This window comes from Artemia sp. Qi Xiang Cuo, chromosome 13 (assembly GCF_049724085.1).
Source record: "Artemia sp. Qi Xiang Cuo chromosome 13, ASM4972408v1, whole genome shotgun sequence".
Lineage (NCBI taxonomy): Eukaryota > Metazoa > Arthropoda > Branchiopoda > Anostraca > Artemiidae > Artemia > Artemia sp. Qi Xiang Cuo.
Genome location: NC_142806.1, coordinates 24,637,755 through 24,653,786, shown reverse-complemented (window position 1 = coordinate 24,653,786; position 16,032 = coordinate 24,637,755). Strand labels below are relative to the sequence as shown.

Genomic DNA, 16,032 nt, shown 5'->3' with positions numbered 1-16,032 from the left:
TATGAATAAAAACATCACGAGCCCCCCCCCACGCCCATCATTCCTCCAAGCACATCCAATCAAAATTTTGTGATAGTCATTTTGTTCAGCCTTACTGATTTCCAGATAGGAAATATATTTTTGAGGAGGACAGCTCCCACAACCCTCTGGGCAAGGGTTTTAAGTTATGCCCTGGGGGCTTATGAGGTTCTTATACAATAGTTGGGCACTGGAAGTAAAAGATGTAACATATACCCCGACGGAAAAAAGTATCAATGTACATGGGCCTACCCCCCCCCCCCTAAATCGACCTTGCTGAATCAAAAAATAACAACGGTACATTCATAAGAGGCGACAAACCCTACGAAACTTGGGTTTCACAACTTGTGTACGGCTCCTTCATGAACAATGTTGTTCCAGTGAGTCTGATGCGCCTTTTTTCGCAGAAACCCGAGTATCAACAACAAAAGCAGCAGTATCCAAGATACCTGGAGGTCAAGGAATGTCTTTTCAACCACAACACATTAACTTTTTTTATTTACTGTACCGCTAAATCTCAGAAAAAAATTTAGCGAAGCTCTACACGTATTTCATCGCAAACAAAGAGTTTTACTGGCCAAAGTATTACGAATTACTTAAAACAGAAATCCCTATTCCTTGTCAGAACTAAACTACCCTTCGCAACATTTTCCATAACAGGAGCACAAAATATCGCTGCCCCTAGCTGCACAGGGGCATTTTTGTCCACAGTTTTAACACTTGCAGTACGGTGAAACTTTCTGAATGGTAGATGGCCAGGCTGCAAGAGTCGATTTCTAGAGTAAAACTTTTCCGTCTTTTTACTCCCACCCAAAATCTAAGGGAGAAAAGTAGATGAGACTAGGCACAAGCACCTGTAGCATCACAGACCATTGAAAAATAATTCTTTTGACCTGGAGCTTGAACGAGCCATCTGTTGGAGGTAGGCTCTTCAGTGTTTTATGACGTGGGAACAAGTGAACTCGCAGACTGTTTTAACAGTCAAAGTTTTCGTTTTTTCCGTGCGACGTGATCAAAATGTCCCGACTCAACTTCAAAATTTTCGCCTCGAGTTCAATGACCTCTTGCATGTCTCTTGAAACCTGGTCACTCACAGCCGAAATTTGAGTTAACCAGGAGATTGCTGCTTTCAGTATCGTTTTCTTGCTTTTTCAATAGAAGTAGCTCACTGTATCAGAGCTGGTGATACAATGCAAAATTGCCACAGAGCTCACTAAAGACGGAGGGAGTCTATTTGCCAGCTCAGTGACAGAAATAGCTTCGTTCTTGAAGCAAACCCAGATGTTAGGTGTTGCACTGGTTTGTGCCTCAATTTTACAAAAAGACAGAAGCAAGATGACGACGATATTGGTGTCATTGGCTTTGATAATCATATCTGAACATCCAGTTTTAACACAGAAGCTGCGTGAAAACAAAGTGAGTGTCTGCTTCCTCATGAGTGCAGCTCAAGTCAGCCGTAAAACTGCTGCTTCCGTTAGCACTACTATCTGGTTTAAGTTCCACAACTTTGATCCTGTCAGGAAACCCTCCAGATAGGTAAACAGGGAAAGGTAACGTTTTCCTATCAATCTCAGACCAGACCTAAAACACGCACTCTATCAGTTTCGCTTTGCTTTTTGAATCCAGCAGGATCGAGTCCCACAGGTTGTTACCCACAGGCAGAGCTTGTTAAGATCATCTTGCAGAGAAGAGCATTTTCCTATAGAGGCTGCTGGACCATAGAGTTTGGAATCATCTGTATACAGTAACAAGCAATTATTGACCATCTCAGGAGCGTTTTTTACAATTTCCTTGGGCTTTGTGATTCTTGACTTTCTTGATCACTGTCTAGATCTCCTGCTAAGTTGTTTGTCTAGCATTGGCATCATCATAGGGCTCATGCTTACTAGTTCTTCCCTAGTGGGTAAAAAATCCTGGGCACGACCTTGCCTCCTCCTGAAGCAAAAAGCTTCAGATCTATATCCTATCGAAGATCAGAGAAAAACGTGTGCATGAAATATAAAATTACAAATCATTTACAACATCAAACAAACAACATCATCGAAGAAACGGTTTAACACCCATGTAATTGAATTTTCTTTCCTGTAATTTCAAACTATTGCTGCTATAAAACAACACAGAGTCGAATGAATTTCAACTTGCAAAGGCTCTTCCTCGACAAATTCTGTACGAAATTTGCACAAATAGTTACGTGCTTCTGGACTAATCCTCGAGTTCTAATGAAACATAACAAGTATATAAAAACTTTCCGTTCCTTACACCACTTCTTGTAGGGATATAGTATTCGCAGGGTTGCCAATTACAAATGATTCCTGTTAAAATGACTGATTTGGTTTTGGTCACACTCAGGGTTGACTTTAATCACCTGAATTTGCAATAATTAATATCATGAGCAATGTTTACATTCCCTTTGCACTACAAGTATAGCCTTAGGAAGAAAGTTATTATTTTCTTCCTAGAGCAGAACGTACGGTGCAAGAAAATTATACTACTACTATTAACAACTCACCGCAGCACCAAGCCGCCTGAAGCCAACACAGCTACGCAAGCTCCTCCCCAATCTTAATGTGTTCAGAGCCTCCCTCTTTACACCCGCCCACGAAGTTCCCATTTCCTTTAAATCTTTCTTTATGATATCCTCCCACCCCAGACGAGGACGACCTGCTTTCCGTCTAGCCCTAGACGGTTGGCTGAAAAGAACAATCTTCGGCAATCTGTCATCCTTTACCCACACAGCGCACCCTAGCCATCTCAACCTTTCTTTCATTATAGCCCTAGAAAGCGGTATTGAACAACATTTTTCGTACAGCCTACTGTTTGAAATACAGTCAGTCAGCTGGGTACCCAGAACAATCTGTATGCCATTTTTCTTGGAAACAACTAGTAAATCTTTATCTGCTTTTTGGATCGCCCAGACTTCAGAACCATATTTGACCACTGTCATCACGGTAGCTTCTAATATTCTAATCTTGGTTTGCAGACTTATCTTCCTATTCTTCCACACTTTTTTTAACCGTGAAAAAAACACCCTGAGCCTTGACTATTCTACTTTTAACATCTTCACTGCTCCCACCATCTTTACTAATAATACAACCAAGGTAAGTGAAGCTGCCCACCTGATCAATCTTTTCGTTACCCGACGTCCACTTATTCCTAGCCTTAGCAACTTAGCTAAGGCTTATTAATTTTCAAACCTATTCTAGCACCCTGAACTCACAAAACCTATAAAAGTTCATTCATTTTGCTCACGCTGTCTCTAGGATGCTTAAATCATCAGCATAATCTAAGTCTAGGAGACTTTTTCCTCCCCATTGGAATACGTGGTCTCCCACTGCCTTTCCTGTGCTCCTTAAGACAAAGTCTATCAAAATAATCCATAAAAAGGGTGATAAAACACAACCCTGCTTAACTTCTGATTTAATACAAAACCAGCTTCTAACCTCATTTCCTACCTTAACCGCAGCAGTGTTATTCTCGTACATAGCACTAATCACTTTAATGCATTTGTCTGGTATACCATACAAAGATAAAACCTTTACTAAAGCTCTTGTATCAACAGGACCGAATGCTTGCTCATAACCTATAAAACTGAGGACCTAAGGTGTTTTAAAACTCAGGCACTTCTCAATTATTAACCTACGAGAGAAAATTTCGTCAACACATCTTCTACCTTTTCTAAAACCGCACTGTTCTTTTCTTAAGACTTTGTCTACGACATCTCTCAGTCTTAAAAGTGTCATATTACGAAGTAATTTGCTACCTACAGAGACCAAACTAATGCCTCGATAATTACAACACTCACTTTTATCACCTTTCTTATAAAGTGGCTTAATTAAGGTTTTCCTAAAATCGTTAGGTACTTCCCGTTTTTCAAAATCATTTCATAATGTTCAGTAACTTATTTCTCACCTGAGAGCCACTATATTTAAGAAACTTATTTACCACCCCATCAGCACCTGGAGCCTTATTATTTTTTAATACTTTGAGCACTGTCGCTAGTTCTTTCTCATAAAACAAATCTTCCTTCACATCCAAGGTACCACAAACTTTTTCATTTTCCTCTATATCGTTTCCGGCAACTCTATCTCGGTTTAGCAAATTCTCAAAATGTTCTGCCCATCTCTCTTCAACTCTTTCCTTATCGCTAATTCTGGCCCCGCTCCCATCTCTAACTGGACCAAGTCTGGATTGACTACTCCCTCTCAATTTATTAACATGCCAGTACAATATTTTACTATTATGCCGTCTAGCTGCACTTTCCAGATCCTCGTCAATTTTATCCATGGCCTCCACTTCACATCTCCTTAGTTCATATTTTAATGCTTTCTCCAATTTCTTTACATTCCTGTTGTTTTCACATGATTTATCACTAAGATACTTATTGTACAAGTCCCTTCTCCTTTCTGTTCAACATAAAGCTTTTTCACTAATATTCTTAGCTGCAGTCCTAGCTTTCTTCCCTAAGACACCTTCAGTAACTGCACATATTATTTTTCTAAAATTATTCCAACCACCTTCCACATTGTCAAATTTTAAACTCTCAAGTTTAGTACCAACATCATTACTTCCCGGGAGGTAGTTACCCTTCCAAAATGTCATGGTAATCCAATCAATCAATACTATTCTAGCTAAAACGTGAAAGAAAGTTTTTTTTTTAGAAAAGCTAGAAAAGCTTTGATAACAAAACTTTTAAGATTTCCAAACAAATAAAACAAGAATTTCCAAGTAATATGTACACAGATTCAGAAGCCAACTATGCTCTGATATGTTTTTTTTTATACTTTACAAATTTATACTTTGTATTTTACATTTTATACATTTTATACTTTTATAAAATATAAAACATAACTGTTATACTTTTATACATTACATTCTTTTTTTTACTTTAGGTAAGTTATGGTTCTCATATGTCACAACGCTGTTCAACCATTAAATAGCATATTATTTCCATCCAAATTGAAAGTAATTTCTCAGCTTTATCTTAATTGTATTAAGCCCAAACCATGCTTCAAAACTGCTTAGAGGTTTATTCCCTTCATTAGGACAAGGATGTACATTCTATAACACAGGCTACTTCACAACTGATCTCTTTGAAGGGAAAGAAGTATGAATACATCCTTCAAGTCATATGTTATGGAGGTTTGGAGGTGGTGTGGAGGCGGGATTGACAAAAACAAACCAGGACTGAGTCGCTAATGTTTAATATCGTCAAAGATCAAGGACTAACCCCAAGTTGAAATAATTTTTAACTTAGGAATAGCCTTTTTAGAGTTCCTTTTCTACTGAGAAATAAGGTTTATGAGCTAAGATTGACGGGTAAGGAAGAAGATTGAAGGATCCATTGAGGGACTGGGGACACACCTTTCAGTTTTTAGACCTCAATAGAGATAGAAAAAAAACATAATCTCACTCTAAAATTGGACTCACAAAATTTTATTCAATTTCAATGCAAAATACCTATGTGGGTCTATGTCTTGTTATGAATCATTTTTTCAGCAACATACATTAGACTATTATATACCCTGATTGTAATTCTTTGCCCCATTCTATGCTCTGTTAAAGAAGCTAAAGAAATTTCTTTTACAATTTAGTGATTAAACAACATTTTGTTGGCAAGAGCAGAGTAACATTGACAATAAATCGTGTAGAGGGGAGGGGCTAGGTGAGGAGATTCTTCCTTGGAGAGAGAGGGGGTCAGCAGCGACAGAAGTACTGCTATAGTTTAATTGCTTTGAGGATGGGCGTGGTCTTTTGGAACAATCTCAGGAGGGTACTGCACACTCCCTCTGATTACCTACACGGTGGTAAATGTTTCGAGTTTTGTAAATACTATGCAGAAGAAATTCCACTATGCTGTCTTCTATTTGCTACCTTTTTTTTTTTTTTTTTTTAAACATTTTATACGAAAACGACATGAAGTTTAAAGACAAATTTCTAAAGACCTCTAATTAAATTATACGTGCCACAGTAGGCTACGTTTTCTACGTAGAATTTATAACGTTTTCTATATTAGCCAAAATAACGTTTTCTATAGTTTACGGTCAAAAAATAACTGGGAAATCTGGTTTCCAGCAAGAAATCTGAAAAGTGATTTTGTGATCTGAGTGAAAGTGATCTGAAAAGGGACTTAGGGTCATTGTTGGATTTAGAAATTGTTCGGAAGCAACTTTTTAGTTTAAAATCGGATGTTTCAAATTTGAATTCCGTTTTTGACTCGATACAGATATGACTGTCATAGGAATTTTTAACATGAGTTTGTCAACAAATCTGGGTTTTTGAAAGATGCTAAGATAAGGGTTTTTTGAAAGATGCTGGTGAAATAGCTAATTAAATGAAAAATTACGATTACTTTAGAACAACTAAAGCTCTAAGGAAAAAAAGATTAGCACTTACATAATTGGAACCGTCAGACCATTTACCAAAATGCTCCATCTCAGATATAAGTTCATTTGTGAATCTTACAGAAAACAGTGGGAACCAATAGAGGTCCGGGCATGGCTATAAAAATAAGCTATTTTACAGCTAAATGTATTAAAACAAACACAAAAACACAACTAAAACACAAATTGGTATATTGCGAGAGGGACGCAGAAAACAGTTTAGTCGCATTCAACTATCTGACGAGCTACTTACCAGAGCTTAATAGCTACAGTTAAAATCCCTATTTGTAGTTATATTCTTTAATAGAATTTTAAAGCTGATTTTTTTTATTTCAAAAATGATTTAAAAAAAAAACTGCCAAATATCCTTTTACAAATGAAACTGCTGAATTGTTGTCATAAAAAAATATATACGTGTAAACAAAGCCGCGGTTAATAAATAATATGACGATGAAAGTAGTGAAAAGGGTTAACCCAAAAAAGGATAAAGTCAACAAAATCAATGAGTGTCAGAAGCAAAACGTGCAACTGGGCGCGTTTATGAGAGCCCTGCAAGAGAGCCCCACACCACCCAGAACAACCCTTTAAAACCAAATAAAACCTGAGATATGGCCCACTGACCCACAAAAGTTGTAATTTTTTTCATGGTTCAGATTCTAGGCCATATTTCTCTACACCGAGTCACTACTTCGGAAAGGTCTCACTCTAGAATTTGCCAAAAACCAGGAATTGTCTTTTCAAAGGTACTCCCCCCGTCGTGGAAACTTTAGCAGAAAATTGGAACTTTTCAAGGCTTTACCAAGCTTTACCAAGATTTTTTTCATATTCACTGACATTTTCTCACAGAGAAGGCTGCGCAGAAGAGATATTTAGAATACTGGTTTAGTTACCATTTCATTCTCAGAAACAGTGCCTCCACACAACCCTCTCTATTTCCCTTATGGTTCAGATAATACTTAAATTATTGATTATTTCGGAGTCTTTAGCAAAACATTAACAGGACAAATTGTTAACGATTGTTACCAGGTTCTCACAACATGTATAGTTGATTACTCGTTAAAAAATCCTAGAATTTAAAACAGGTGCCAAACAGAATCAGGAAAAAAAAACCTTTGGTAACATTGAGCGTACGCTCAGAAAGCGGTTAAATAAAAATAATTAAAGAAAAGGCTTTTCAGAAGAAAATTCCTCCTTTTGTATGCATATAGAGTAAAATTGAGCTTAGGTAGTCAAGACCAAGCCGGCCTGTCCGAAAATGCTGTTCCTGCAGAAATGATCACATAGCAGACATAGGGGCACCAATTGTACGCGGGAGTGGCAATTGGCCCCTAGAGTTTAATTTTTTTCATATTTTCATCGAAAAATCGAAAAAAATCCCTTCCTCCTAGGTTTAGCAAAATACTTTTTTTTAATTAAAAAAAAAAAATAAAAATCATAGCCCCACCACCTACATTTTCATGAATTGGTCCCCTTTATCAATAATCTACCAGTAAAACAATAAATAGGCTTACATTGAGCTACAATAAATCATCTACATTGCCCCCAAAAAGTTAAAAAGTAAAAAGTGCACTCATGACGTTCGTTCAACTTAATAGTTAGTTAATAATGTTTCCCGTGTAAATAAAAAAGCCATTTATTACGAAGTAAAAAAGACAAAATACTTTAAAAGAAACGCTATTAGTTGGATAGACAGAGCCCTATTAATAACTCAGTGCAAAGTCAGGTATCCCATAAAGGCACAACAAACTTTTATTACAAAGAATCATGCTACCAATAACGTTGCTAAGTAACAAACAAAAGTTTTATTCTCTAATAATATAATTAATGAGTTTCTTGTGACATCATTCATCTGTGAAAATTCACTCCTGTAAAATAAATCTACGAAGCGAGGAAAAGTGATGACTGATTTTTATTTAAGCTTTATTTTTACTTTGATGTTTCGCTGAGTTAAGGCTGAAGATTCGGGGTAAATCAAGCTTTCCTTCTTTGCCCTTTTTTTACAAGTTGCTATTATAGACTCTAGTTAACCGAGTCTCGATAACTGGGCAGCTCAGAAGCCAGTGGACACAGTCAAGTATAAAAAAAAAAATATTGAGTTTTTCATGTGTAAAATATTTTTGTCGTTTTTCTGCATGAATCCTTAATTTTAGGCAATATCAATGAGATTGTACAAGGAGTAAATTAGGGTGATTGACGCTAACATCTAAAAAGAAAAACAATTCCACTTCTGAATGACTTCTAAGTTATCCCCCCCCCCTGACAACTTGTTTTTGCATTTTCATGGACAAGCCATAAGATTGAGTCGAAGGTTATTTTTCTGAATTCTGTTTTTTTATAACTTCTATTTGTGGTAAATCTAAAAATTATCTTTCATTTATATCTCTTTACTTTTCCAAATTTGTTTCTTAATTTCTAAATTGTCATATTTAAACGCTGACAAGAGTAACACAATAACTTTATATCTGAAATAAGCCCCCCTCCCATAGCAATGGGAGGAGGGAGGGAGCCAGCCATCCTGTGCTTTCCCATACCATTTTTGTTTACCGTCCCCGGAGTCCTACAGGTACCAATATAGAGTTGGGTTGACTCTGCCTGAGCCTAGACAGCTACCCAACTGATTCCTGTCCAAAACCAAATAATCAGTAACGACAGGACTCAAACCCCCTCCCGGATTGTCATAGGATTGCTAGCTCAGTACGCCAAGTTTAACTACATAGTTTTCCTTATTCATCATCACGGTTCTATTTTGGGTACCCAGCTGACGGAACGTATTGAAACATTAGGCTGTACAAAAAGTGTGGTTCAATCCCGTTTTCTAGGGCTATAATCACGGAAAGGTTGAGACGGCTAGGACACGTTCTGCGGATGAAGGATGATAGATTGCAAAAGACTGTTCTTTTCGTCCAATCGTCTAGGGCTAAACGGAAAGCAGGTCGAACGGATGGGATGTGAGGATGTCGTAAAGAAAGAATTAAGAGGAATGGACGCTTCCTGTGAGGGTGTAAAGAGGAAGGCTTTGAATAGATTAGGATGGAGGAGGAGTGTGCTTAGCTGTGTTGGCCTCAGGCGGCTTTGTGCTATGACGAGTTGTTAGTAGTAGTAGTAGTATTTTCATGGCTCAGCGTGGCAACATTGACGACAACATGATACTACTCTAAAAGCTTCATAATATCCTTTAACGGCCAAAAGAAAGGTCTTACAAAATCGGGGTTTTCACACATGAATAGACCTATTATGGGTAGGGGAGGGGGGGCAAAATGCTTTTATTTTGATGTTCTTGATACTTTAACGGTTTTTACAGAGCAGTTTTTGTACAGAAAATTAGGATTTATTGACCCAGCACCGTCAGAGAATGTTTATGTCAGCCAATAGGAGAGCAACAGTGCTTAATACCATTCTCCCTCGATGCTGCAGACAATGATCATATTCAAGCTAAGATGCAAAGGAAAAACTTGACGCAGTAAAAGAAAAATAACTATAGGTTCAAAATCAATATACCTATCTAACCATGTTACAGCTAAAAAAAAAAGTGCAAGTCAACACAAATTGTGCTAAAATGATCTCAATTACAATTAATAGCATTTGAACATGTACATCTCCAACAAAGAAATAACCATTGACTACCTGTTCAACCGTCTTGTTCGGGTCTAAGCTGTGACTATAGTTAGGGTGGAGGTATCTCAGCTCCCAGTCCCAACGATTGTTGAAGATCTCCAACATCTCATTGTGCAAGTGACTTGTATCAAATTCTTCATTGTTGATCAAATGTCCCCAATTTAAACGATTGCTTACGTACATGAAGACATCCTAGAATATAGTACTTATAAATATGTCAGGATTCCCGAACGTTCACATTTGTGAACGCTTTTGCGTGAACAAAAATGTGTGAACACATTTGTGAACATTCATGTCGCTAATTTTTTCTTCTCAGTGATATGCCTCGACAGATTCGCGGTCAATGTGAGAAAGAGAAATACTATGCGCGAAATTTTAACGGAAAAAAAACTCACAACAAGTTTTGACAGAAGACGGTAAATTCTGCAAAGCAAAACGATCAACTCATGTCAGGCTGTTTCATATCATGTCACTATATGTATATATTTAATTTATAAATTAGAATTCTCTTAGGTCTTCCAAGAAAGTTTCTACATGAAAAAGACTGCTTATCTTATCAATCAAAAACATAGTACCAATAGTATATTTTTACCAGAGTATAAGAAACAATCTTTCAATTCCTCTATTGATTATTATGGTGACACTTTAACTCAATCTCGCCACCTGGACCAAACTCCAGGGAATCTTTTAGTTATTTTAAACAAAATTTTGCCGATCGAAGTAGCGAGTTTTTAAGTATGATCCGAAATTTAGGTGAACTTACGACGCAGACTCGTGCCAAAACGCTAGAATTGAACCAACCGTTTTTGACCGAGCAAAAGAATTGATGTTTTAACGACTGAAAGTCCCAGAACTATCTAATGGACAAAATAACTTGTCTCAGAAAAACAAATAGAGCTAGTAATTTCCTTTAAAATGGAGAATATATGCATTAATTATAATAATATTATTTAATATACAATTCGAGCCGAAAGTATAATGTGTTGTATTTCGGCTTTGCTACAGTTTTAACATATCAATTACAATTTTGAAATTTAGTGTACATGCTTTTGTAAATTAAAAATACGCTGAATATTAGTTAAAATCGTTGGAAGAAGGACAATTTCCTATATTTTAGCAAGTGTGATCCTTCTTCAAGAAAAAGTACAAGTAATACCAAAATCCTAGCTTAGTGAATGAATAGATCCAATATTAATGAGTCACCAATAATACAAGTTTCTTGTCCTTTATGTGAAGGTTAGCCTACAGACTTTAGGTAATTTAGCTGCAGGCTTGTCACAACATCGTTTGTTTCGGGGGAAAAAGGATCTTAATGCCTAAAGAGACTCGGGCAAGAATGTTTGTCAAAGCTTCAGAGGCAGAGTTCAAAGCTGTGTAAACCGTGATGGAAATCGGTTTGAGCACCTGCATTGATAAAATTTGAAAGCTTTTATATTTTTTCATGTTTAAATTCTAATTTTCATCAATTTGTGCTATTTCACATAATTGTATATACACACATCTCTAAATATATGATATTATCTACTGTCCACCTACTTTTCATTGTATAAGTATAAATTACAATGTGATTATAAACCAAACAAAAAGAACGGGTCTCACATTATCCCCAGAACGACACATTGCTTTTCTAAGACTCCTCTGGCGGATCTTAGTCCACGGCCATATTTGTAGAGACGTCCTTATATCGTAGGAGGTAGGGGAGCTTAGGCCTCATTGGGAAACAGAAATCTCTAACTGAAAGACTATATGAAGTGACTTTAAGCACTGTATGCCAAAACAAAGCCACATTTTGAGCTTAGTCCTGTAATTTTCTTTTTTAATTACTTTGACTGTTTCCAATGAGGAAAGATATTATTCTGCTTGATTTTTAAATTATTTTAAATTAGGAAAGCTATTCCCATGGAAAGCTGAAAAACTCAATTGCCGTTCAACAACTACAGTCAAAAATTCGAAAAGACACGCAAAAACTAAGCATCTATTGAACATATCGTTTAAGATAATTCATGAAAACCAACAAAATAAACAGCACGGGTCCCCGCAAAGGCATGGCCTGTAAAGGAGGGGGAATATACTCGTCTTACTTAAATACTTATGCAAAACCTATTGTATAAAATATTGTGATGCAATCATATTGTATTGATATTGTGTATTGGTGCTTATCTTGGATAAGAATCAGGGATGTAGCTCGGGTGGAAGTGGGAAGATCTCTTTCATTTTCAGTCTTTTTGGGTTTTAAACCTGTTTACTTATGGGTTTTAGCACTGACAATATGTTCAAGTTAATTTCTGCAAGGAATTGATCCGATTGGCTTTGGATTTTTCTTTGTTTTGAATGGCCAAAATATTTTGAATGTTCAAACTTTTCGAAATTGGCCTTTATCTTAGGGAAAATCCTTAAAAAATATAAAAAGAATTATACATAAAACAATCAAATGCATTGACATTAAAATCCCGAAGCCGACGAAGTGACCATGTATATCAAGTCATTAGTTGATGTACATTTTTACACACGTGCATACTGCATACGTATCAAGTAGTCAGTGTAAATTAACCCTTACATGCTCAATATTGCTGTTAAGAATTCACTTTCATTTTTAAAGATTGTTCTAAACTTTGAATAGGTTGGGATGAAATAGTATGCGCATTTGTGTGGGTCTCTGGCGGCTTATTGCTGTAGTGAGTCGTTAGTAGTAATACTAGTAGTATGACAGGATTAACAATATTGCAAGAATATGATTCACAGCGCTAACAATATTGGAGTTTCCGAACATAAAAATAGCGTACGTTAACCGTTAAATAGTAAACACTTTATAGTAAAACGGAACTAAAATAGTAACTTTGAAAATTGTGTATCGACAAAAAGTACGATTTTCGTTACTTAAAGGTACACTGTTCTCCACGCCACCCAAGTAACACTAACTAAACACTAAGGAAATAATAATAGTCCAATTAGTCTCTATTTCTTTGGAGAATCTCCAACAAGAAACGATAAGACAGAGCAAAATCCCTGGTAACTGCGTTTATTTACAATTCAATGAAAAGGGGGCTTGAATCCACTTAATAACGTAACTAGTAAATTAAGAAAGAAAACAGAGTTCCAATAGTAAGAAAAAAAAAATAAGGAACTCTGAAAATGTAAGTTGGTTACAGCGCTATAACTTGGAGTTGAATTAAAAAGTACTTGAATCCAACTAATAATTCAACAAGTACAATACGGAAGAAAGTCAAAATCGCGAAAAAAAAAGAAGAAAAGAGCTATACTAATATGAAGCTGACAAGTTGTACAAGTTGAACATTGCGCGGTGAAAAATAGAGCAATTGCGAAATAGCATAGAATTATTTAGCGTAGAATTGTTACCGAAAACGCATACCTTTTCTCTCATGTTTGTACAAAAAGCCATATCAGGGTCGAGTAGGCCATTAATATAAGATGGTTTGTTTCTGGGTTATGGATTAAATATCCCTGCACCAAATAGCATCCATATATATACGGTACGTTCCAAAGACCTCTGAAAGAAATGAAAAGGTTCTTAAAATAACGTTTGCATATAGAATTTTGTTTTGAACAGCTAGCTTATTTAGTTCTGAGAAAGACATAAGCAGTCTACAGACGTTTTAACTTTTTCTCAGAGGAATGCTTTTGCTGGTCCCCAATTCGCCTGGTTGATCGCAATTCAATAAAAAAAAACTTTACCTACAAAACCAAGTGAGCGACAAGAGGGTATTAGAGGGTATTAATAAATAACTATTAAACCTATTATAGGTCATAGAGCAGGAATGTCGGGGATAAAGCCAAGAGGTAGGCGCGTCTACAGGGGAAGGTTTTGTACTCAGCCTGTTTTTATATTTTTCTCCACATAGATCCTAATGTTTCCAGACATTTGTCCACTTCTGCAAACATTTTACTAAAACTTCCCCCTGACGAGATAAATTCCTGCTAACATCTGCTGGTAAACATCCATAAAGCATAAAAATAAACGAATATTTTAGTAAATATACGAAACTGCTAAGAAAACCAAAAAATACAAAAACAGGCCCAAAGGGCCCTCGCCTTATTTACATGCTAATCTAGAGTTTATAATAATGCTCACAGTCGATTCAAATACTTAAGTTTTAAAAAGAGAATTTTTCATGAAAAATGATGAGTGAGCTTAATGCTTAAAACGAGCACAAAACAGCTTATTTAAGATGTCCAACTAATAAGATGCATAGAAACGTATTACTTTACTACTCTTAAGTTTTGACCAAAATGAAAGAGCATATTAAGTAAAATCAGAGAGGTGATTTGATCTGCTTTGAATGTACTGGGAAATTTAATTTTTTGCTTGACAACATTTTATATTAAAGATAACTTTTTGTTGCTGGATCTGCGTACACAATCAGAATGTTTTCATCATTCCCAGTTTCTGCGTTAATACTCTTAAAATTTTGTTAAGTGCGTTTTATAATACAGTTTTATGCTAATCAAAAAAAAAAATATTATCATGTTCAGTCCACCGACAGTAAATTATGCAAAATGATTTCTTAAAGTCTTTGTTGTTGAATTTGGGGCATTTCAGATAAAAATACACTTTAGGAAATTATTCAAGAACTAAGGGCGAAGAACAGATTAAAACACATCTTTAAAGTCAGGCTACAAAGGTATATTAAATACAAAGGTAAATACAAAGGTAAATACAAAGGTAAAATAAAAGGTATATAAGGCTACAAAGGTATATTAAGTTATCTATTTTTAGTTCAAGCCAGAAGAGAGATAAATTTTGTTCCCTAGTGATTTCGAAAATAGAATAGCATCACCCGAAATAAGAGTTCAAAAAAAAAATAAAAAAAAATCTGCTTAAAAGCTAGGAAACATAAAAAGTACAAAAACAGTCTCAGCAATATAAAATTGTAAACTTTGTAAATCTTAAATAAAATTGTAAATCCTGTAGCTTGCATATCTTAAAAAAAGTTTAAAAGGATAATTTTTTAGGATCTGCGAGAGACTGACCTAAGAGAACTCGACCTTTATTTGTCCAAGTCCGCGGATAGTCTTCTAGGAATTTTCTTTAGGTTATAATAGGTCATCTATATCACAAATAAGCCATTCGATTAAAGTTTTGATGCATACAGATTATTTGGTAAATAGTATACGACAGACTAACTTTGAATTGATAAAATTTCCAATCAAAGATCCTTGTTGTTTATAAATCTACACCCTCCTTACTTTAGCTCTTCAAATTATCCAAGGAAACTGAGAAAGTTTGCAAAGATTTGTTGTTGTTTGGCACAGGAATCAATCGTATGAAACAGATCTAGAGAAGAGAGAGCAGCTTTCTAAAAAACTTTAATATTTGGAAACAACTGGGATTCACGAGTAATAGAGTCAATCTTGTCAGGAGTAAAAAAATCAAAGTTTAGAAATTGGAGCAAGAAAGCTAATAGTTCTGTCTTAGACATTAGACTCGTTTGAACAGTAAATTGATAATTTATCTAGTCAATCTCCACTTAGACCTCTGTGAAGGTTCTATATCATGCTGACAAAGGATCAGTTTGTCATCGATTTTGTGTTTCGGATTTGTGGTCATTACTAAAAGTGTCGTCAGAAAAACTGTTTCTGTTTTTTTTTTTTTTGGGGGGGGGGGGGTATTGTAAAATTACGAAAGGTTAAATAACGCTCTGGTTTTCAGAGGCTTTAAGGGGACGGCGACCTCTCTTATTCATTGTAATTACTGTTGGGTTTTACTTTCAATTGATTATACAAAGTAATTTCTGTTCTTATCAACTTTGGTAATATCAAATCTATATATATATATATATATATATATATATATATATATATATATATATATATATATATATATATATATATATATATATATATATATATATATATATATATATATATATATATATATATATATATATATATATATATATATATATATATATATATATATATATATATATATATATATATATATAAACTTACTTTAAAGTTTTACAATTACGCTTTACTTTTCTTTCAAGAAATCATTATT

The 16,032-nt window shown here is 35.4% G+C and overlaps 1 protein-coding gene across 1 annotated transcript in view; it reads right to left on the bottom strand.

The window, feature by feature from the left end:
- The window catches only part of LOC148945107 (procollagen-lysine,2-oxoglutarate 5-dioxygenase 1-like), a 23,661-nt gene extending 8,370 nt beyond the window's left edge, over window positions 1-15,291 (bottom strand). Inside the window, exons 1-4 of the mRNA XM_089098944.1 lie at window positions 15,157-15,291; window positions 13,384-13,521; window positions 10,023-10,205; window positions 6,368-6,516 (exon numbers count right to left, since the gene is read on the bottom strand). Coding sequence (XP_088955070.1) covers window positions 6,368-6,516; window positions 10,023-10,205; window positions 13,384-13,413 — 362 coding nt within the window. The 5' untranslated portion in view covers window positions 13,414-13,521; window positions 15,157-15,291. The remainder of the gene's footprint in view (window positions 1-6,367; window positions 6,517-10,022; window positions 10,206-13,383; window positions 13,522-15,156) is intronic.
- Between the last annotated feature and the right edge of the window lie 741 nt (window positions 15,292-16,032).